The 7500-nt window shown below is 49.4% G+C and overlaps 1 protein-coding gene across 4 annotated transcripts in view; it reads right to left on the bottom strand.

Moving 5' to 3' along the window:
• bif (protein phosphatase 1-binding protein bifocal) overlaps window positions 1-7500 on the bottom strand; it is a 131482-nt gene that overhangs the window by 19548 nt on the left and 104434 nt on the right. For all 4 annotated transcript variants that reach the window (XR_011399672.1, XR_011399673.1, XM_070140976.1 and 1 more), the window contains exon 3: window positions 1-13. This exon is cut by the window's left edge and continues 126 nt beyond it. Coding sequence is in view for 2 of the 4 variants with exons in the window: in XM_070140976.1 (XP_069997077.1) it covers window positions 1-13 (13 nt within the window). In the remaining 2 variants the exon portion in view is untranslated. The remainder of the gene's footprint in view (window positions 14-7500) is intronic.

The following is a 7500-nucleotide window of genomic DNA, read 5'->3' as shown; positions in this document are numbered from 1 at the left end:
ACGAGAGGTTAAGCTGAGGGAGAGAGAGGGAAGCATTAACGATACTGAAGCAATGATCAAAGTGGATATTGGCGATACTGAGGCGATTGCAAAAAAAAGGTACGAGTGAGAATGAATGTCTTCACTTTACAGGAGATGGATTTGACCTTTTTTTCGAATACATCTTCGTCAGAAATACTTGATTTGACTTTGTATTTCTGACGAAGATGTATTCGAAAAAAGGTCAAATCCATCTCCTGTATTGTGAAGATATCTATTCTCATCCATACCCTTTCTACATTATTAACATGAATGTGGTTCACACTGAGGCAATAATTAAAAATCTAATCAACGATACTGAAAAAATGATAAAAGTGGTAGTTCTTATGGGTTTGTGGATGGTGCTATAGGTGCTGTAAATAAATCATTTTAACATTTTAAAATAAAATCTAGTAAGGCAATTTAAATAATCAGATGCTCATTTATTCTGAAAGTGAACTATGAACACACGAAATTAAAAAGCAACCATCTGTTGTCTGAGCAATAAAACCAGCAAACACCTCTTTCCTTTGCTACGACTTCTTAATACAGTATCCCAATTCTTTTGATCATTATGTTTTAGTTAAAAGATATATATATCTCCTACACTTTCGCACAGGTATCGTTATATAAAAAAACAACTGACATCACCTACGATGTCTCATCAAGATCGATCAGAGATGCATGATTAAGGCGAATGTCTGCTGTGTGGTGCAGCGGTAGCGTTCTCATCCAGCAATCTGGCTGACGCGTTCGATCCCGGGCGCTGCCAGTGGATGAAAACCCCGGCCATTCCTTGCACACAGGGGGTAGTTTAGAAGCAAATAAGCATGCCACAGAAAAGAATGCCCATTGTAACAAATGGAATTAAACTAAATGGCTAATCATTGTGTCTACACCAAGGACTAACAGCCTGACCTCATCCACACAGCAAAACACTGCCATCTTCGCACAAAAAACGACTTCGTTAACCTGGTTACGAACAGTTAACCCCCCCACTCACCCCACCCCCATCCCTACCTCCCTTTTCTTCGTCTGTTTGTGCTTACGACTGTTTACACTATCACTCTTTTCTTGAGGTGTGGGCCTCGTTTGATTATTTTGTCTTTCGAAGTATACTTTCTATTTCGGTCCTCGGAAATTGTTGCTGATTTTCGCATTCTACTCCACACCTTTTCTTTTGTTGTATTCTTTTCCCCGCCACCTTTCTCCTTCTCTTGGCTCAGCTGCGACTCAAATCAAATCAACCTTATGCTTTGTAATCTCGTTAAAATTGCCGCAATAATCATTTTTAAGATTTACAGCCCAGTTTCCCCTCCAAAATAGCGATCCAATGCTAGAGTAACTGATTCAGTTATGCCTTAAGCTTTAACTACTTAGATTTTCGAGCCTGACACCCGTAATATCCCTCAGACTGACAACACAAAAAATAAAATGATATATAAATACATACATATAGTCATATCAACACAAAATACTAACATCTCTCTATATAACAAACAAAACGAAACGAAACAAAACAAAGAAACGAACAAACATTAAACAAACCCGAAAAACAAACAAAGGATAAATAAGACACGAAAACAAATAAGGCAAAGAATAAAACAATACACAAAGCAGCGCCACAAGACAACCCACCTCATCCCACCTCCCAACTCCCACTTCCCAAACGAACGGACAGACAAACGCGCAAATTATACCACACACAATGAAACGCTAACTAGGCCTCGCAACACAGAACGGCGACCCACCAAGCGAGGTGACGAATTAAGGGGATGATTAATGACAATTAACTACAGACCGAGAAGACAAGGGGGCGAGGAACGGGAAGTGGCGTCATGGGCCTAATGATATGCAAATTAGCGAGACACAGAGAGAGAGAGAGAGAGAGAGAGAGAGAGAGAGAGAGAGAGAGAGAGAGAGAGAGAGAGAGAGAGAGAGAGAAAGAGAGAGAGAGAGAGAGAGAGAGAGAGAGGGGGAGAGAGGGAGAGGGAGGGAGAGGAGAGGGAGAGGGAGAGAGAGGGAGAGAGAGAGGGAAAGACAGAGAAAGGGAAGGAGAAAGGGAGAAAGAGAGAGAGAGAGAGAGAGAGAGAGAGAGAGAGAGAGAGAGAGAGAGAGAGGGAGAGGGAGAGGGAGAGAGAGAGAGAGAGAGAGAGCGAGAGACAGACAGACAGACAGAGAGAGAGAACAAGAGGCAGAGATTCGCTTTCGAGAGGGAAAATCAAGAGAGCACAGGAAATGAGGAAACGGGAGAGAATGCCCCCGCCATGAGGACGGCGACTCCCCACGGAAGGAAGTATCGAGGGAGGGTTGTGAGGCGCGGTGAGTCAGAGGCGGCGGCGGCGGCGGCGATGACTCACTCGTCCACGCGCCTGTCTGTTCGCTTGCCCAAGCACGCCTGCTCTCCTCCTCGATGCTATTACTAGGCACACCTCCTTCGCTGCAGGATGCCTCTCCCCACCCCCACCCCCCACCCCCGCCAAAGGACGAAACGGATAGAAAACGCGGACGTGACTAACGATTTCTGACGGCGGCGGCGGCGGAGGAGGAGGAGGAAGAGGAGGAGAAGGAGAAGGAAGAAAATCCAGCTGGATAGGAAGTCCGTTGCGAAATGTTGAATTTTTGCACGGGGACAGTATTGCGTGCATGCATGGAATTAAGAAAGAAGGCAGTTAACGGCGACAGCATGTCTGGGGGTGGGGGGTTGGGGGTGAACGGCCGATTGCCCAGCACCGAAAACGGATAAAGATGAAAATGAAGTAATACAATAGATAGACATAAAAAAAAGTTAAAAAAATCCGGTGACAGACCGCACCAGCCGAGTGATTCAGGCCCGCAGACGTGAGTGGCGAGTCGCGTGAGTTGCGTCGCCGGAGCAGCGCCCGCCTCCGCCAGAGATCAGGTTTGGGGTTGGAGGTGAGCGTGGGAGGTGAGGAAATGCTCGCCGCCCCCTCCTCCCTTCTCCTCCTCCTCTTCCCTCGCTAACCCCCCGACTCCACATCCTCTCGCAATCCTGTCTTTCTTTCTCTCTCTCTCTCTCTCTTCTGTGCCCTCTCTCTTGCTCCCATTTCTTATTCTTCTCCCCTTCTCCTGTTCATTATTCTTCCCCTCCCTCTCCTCCTCCTCCTCATTTTATCTTACTTTTCTTCCCTCTCCCTCTCACTTCCCTTAACCCCTTCTTTCTCTCTCTCTATCCCTTATTCCCCTCCCCTCCTTCCTCTCCCTTTTTCTTCCCCTCCACTTCCCTCCCCCTCCCCCACATTTTCTTCTCTCCCAAACCCCTCTCCCCCTTTCTCTCCCTCCTCTCCCCTCCCCTCCTTTCTCTTCCTAACCCCCTTCCCCAGCCCCGCATCGCCCCCTCGCCCCCACCCTAGCGGTCACTCAGTCTCGCTCCCCACCTGTTGTTTCCGACCCGGTGTTTTGCGCTCCCCAAGGACCCGCTCGCTCGACTATCGGCGGCGCAGTCAAATCCCCGTCGCTTGGACTCCGTTGCCGATAGGATACGTGTTCTCTCAGCTCTTATGTGTTAAAAAAAAACACGTTTATTATCACGTTTATTATTATAAAGATATGGTACACAAACACATTTGTTATCACGAAAGATATGGTATACATTAATGTACATTTATACGTACAACAACAAAAACGCGTTCATTATCACGAAAGATATGGTACATAGCAATAAACAATTCTGAAAGCCCTGGTAAGATACGTGTTCTCCGAGCTCGCATAAGTACAAAAAAAAAACATGTTTACTATCACGAAAGATATATTAATCTATAACTCTACATGCACTGTTCGTTGATTAAGACACACGCCCCGACGGACACGCCTGAACGCAAGAACAAGGGAGCGAGAACACGAGCGGCCGAGACATTTAACCTGCATGCGTGACCGCCGCCGCTTTCCCCGAATGCTCGCCCCCCCCACCCCCCCACGTCGCTTCCTTTGCCGTAATGCCCTCCGGGTGTTTGATGAAGGGGGAGAGGAAGGCTGGGGAGAGGAACAGGTGCAAGAGGAGGAGGAGGAGGAGGAGGAGGAGGAGGAGGAGGAGGAGGAAAAGGAGGAGGAGGAGGAGGAGGAGGAGGAGGAGGAGGAGGAGGAGGAGGAGGAGGAGGAGGAGAAGGAGAAGGAAAAGAAAACAGGAGGAGGGGGAGAAGGATGAGGAAGAACAGGAGGTGGAAGAGGAGGAGGAGGAGGAGGAGAAAGAAAACAGGATGAGGGGGAGAAGAAGGTGGACTAAAAATAATAAAGAAGGGTATTGGGAGACAATTTGCTCTGTCTACTTACTAATATAGATTTATACAATTATAAGCACCCATTAATTACATAAATACATATGATTAAACACCATTCATATTTCACACAATAACCCCCTTTTAATTACATCAATAGTCCCATTCATCCTTCACATTAATGAGGACGAATGAATCAACCCAACACTTCAGACTAATTAACAGCCACTGTCATTCGGCCTTTCCTAAACGACACTTCTCGATGACCTCGCTATCCTCAGCATTCCACGAAGATTGCCACTGCTAATCACTCGATAGCACTTGACCAGTTGACGCGCAGCCACATTCCATGATAAGATAGGAAGATTCCCGGTACTCCATTTATCGCTCACGCCAGCATTTTCACGGAGTCTGTAACTCGGTATGTGTCGGCTGGGTATCCTTCGGTACGTCCAGCAACTCACGGCAGCCAACCGACGCCCCCTCGGCACCTTCCATCCTATCCCGATTTCCTCCGCGGCCCCGCCTGGTGCACTGAATCTCGGTGAACTAAGTCCTATCCTCTCCTATCCTATCCTATCCCGATTTCCTCCACGTGCCCGTCCGGTGTACTGAATCTCGCTGAACTAAGTCCTATCCTCTCCTATCCCGATTTCCTTCGCGTCCCCGTCTGGTGCACTGAATCTCGCTGCACTAAATCCTACCCTATCCTATCCCGATTTCCTCCGCGTTCCCGCCCGGTGCACTGAATCTCGCTGCACTAAATCCTACCCTATCCTATCCCGATTTCCTCCGCGTTCCCGCCCGGTGCACTGAATCTCGCTGCACTAAATCCTACCCTATCCTATCCCGATTTCCTCCGCGTGCCCGTCCGGTGCACTGAATCTCGCTGCACTAAATCCTACCCTATCCTATCCCGATTTCCTCCGCGTGCCCGTCCGGTGCACTGAATCTCGCTGCACTAAATCCTACCCTATCCTATCCCGATTTCCTCCGCGTCCTCGTCTGGTGCACTGAATCTCGCTGCACTAAATCCTACCCTATCCTATCCCGTTTTCCTCCGCGTCCTCGTCTGGTGTACTGAATCTCGCTGAACTAAATCCCCTTGCCACCTCCAGGTGGTTCTCCGAGGCGCATGTCCTTCCGCAGCGCCCTAAGGACCCCCGGTACGCCAAGAGAGAGAGAGCAGGAGAGCTTCTCTTCACCCTTCTCTGTGACCTCTGCCAGGCCGTCCAGGTACCTGATACATGCCCTGAGTATGGACAACCCTCTCAATAGGCACGCGTGTGTGTAAACAAGCAGATATATTTATATACAATGTACATATACATACACACATGTCTGTATATCTGTATATATGAAAAGGAGGCGCCTTGCAGAATTCCGTTCGACCTATGCTGGAGGGTAACAGCACGACCCTTCTTCGTGGAGGGACCTTCACCTCCGCCGGCGCTGGGGCGAGCTGTCCAGGTGAGGAGGGCGTGGCTCCCGGCACATCGCTCCGCCTTCACCGCTGACCTTTGTAGGCTGTCCAGGTGACGTATGTGGATGTGCATCTCTCTAAGCATGAATCCGTTTGTAAACTATATATGTGTGTGTGTGTGTGTGTGTGTGTGTGTGTGTGTGTGTGTGTGTGTGTGTGTGTGTGTGTGTGTGTGTGTGTGTGTGTGTGTGTGTGTGTGTGTGTGTGGGTGAGTGAGTGAGTGAGTGAGTGAGTGAGTGAGTGAGTGAGTGAGTGAGTGAGTGAGTGAGCGAGCGAGCGAGCGAGTGAATGTGTGAGCTAGTGAGCGTGAATGAGAGAGCGAGTGTGTGAGAGTGAATGACCGAGTGCACGTGTGTATGTGAGTGAGTGTTTCGAGTGCGCGCGTGCGTGCTCGTCGAACGGGTGTCAAACAGTCGATAGGCGAGCGAGGTCACGCGCGACAGTTCGAAAGTGTTGCGCTAACTTGGCATGAACTCTGACCTCTCTGGCGCCGCGCCCGCCGGGAGAGTTCGCACTAACAATGGGCGGAATGCGACGTCGCGAAAACCCACCCGATAAATGATTACATATTGGCAGCGGGAGAAAATTGATCGCTGCCGAGATGCGCGAATCGAGCAGAGAACGCTGATCGGGAGACGGTCGCAGCAGGCGAGCGTTGGTGACCGTGGTATTTGGCATAACTCGTGGTATGTGGTATGTGGCATAACTCGTGGTATGTGGTATGTGGCATAACTCGTGGTATGTGGTATGTGGCATAACTCATGTCTCTGCACTGCAAGTATGATGGTATATATGTTGCAGGAGGTGGGGTGAGGGATGGAAGAGGGGGTGGCGGGAGAGGGGCAATGCGGGGAGAAGGGAGAAGGAGAAGGTGGAAGAGGGGGAGGAGTTGATGGCGGGAGAGTGGGAGGGGAAGGGGAAAGAGAAGAGGGAGGAGAGAAAAGGAGCAGTGGGAGGAAAGGAAAAAGGAGAGGGAGGAGAGAGAAAAAGGAGGAGTGGGAGGGGGAAAGGAGAGAGGAGAAGGGGAGGAGGTTGGGGAGGAGGGGGAGCATGATCGAGGAAGGGTGTGGCGGAACCTAGTTCTGCCTCGCGCGCTGGATAACCTTATACCTCAAACCTCTTCCCCTCCTCCCCCACCCTCGCCCTCCCCTTCCACCTCCCAACCCCACTCCCCCCCACTGCAAGAACTTCAAAACCCCCCGAAGACATCCACCATGCAAATTGCAACCCAGAAAACCCACCCGCTCTTACGCAAGCGCCTATGGAAGTAAACCGATACGCGAAATTAATCAGCGGAAAGTACCCTAAGCCCCCCGTGCAAACACACACACACACACACACACACGCACACACACACACACGCACACACACACGCACAAACACACAAACACACACACACACACACACACACACACACACACACACACACACACACAAACACACACACACACACAGACACACACACACACACACACACACACACACGCCCATCATCTCCAGCCCGCCCTAATGACAAAGAGGTCGAAAATCCAGGCGGTTCATAAACATAATGACACTTCGCGAGAAAATGGGATCCCCTTGACGGCAAAACGCGAGGCATAAATCAGGCCGCCGCAAAAAGAAAAAAAGAAAGAAAGAAAGAAAGAAAGAAAGAAAGAAAGAAAGAAAGAAAGAAAGAAAAGAAAAACAGAAAGAAAGAAAGAAAAAGAACAAAGAATAAAGAAGATGAAGAAAGCGAATAATGGGCATGGAAAGAGGGCAGAA

Source organism: Penaeus vannamei, chromosome 3, assembly GCF_042767895.1.
Source record: "Penaeus vannamei isolate JL-2024 chromosome 3, ASM4276789v1, whole genome shotgun sequence".
NCBI lineage: Eukaryota > Metazoa > Arthropoda > Malacostraca > Decapoda > Penaeidae > Penaeus > Penaeus vannamei.
This window is presented reverse-complemented; position numbering and strand designations above follow the sequence as displayed.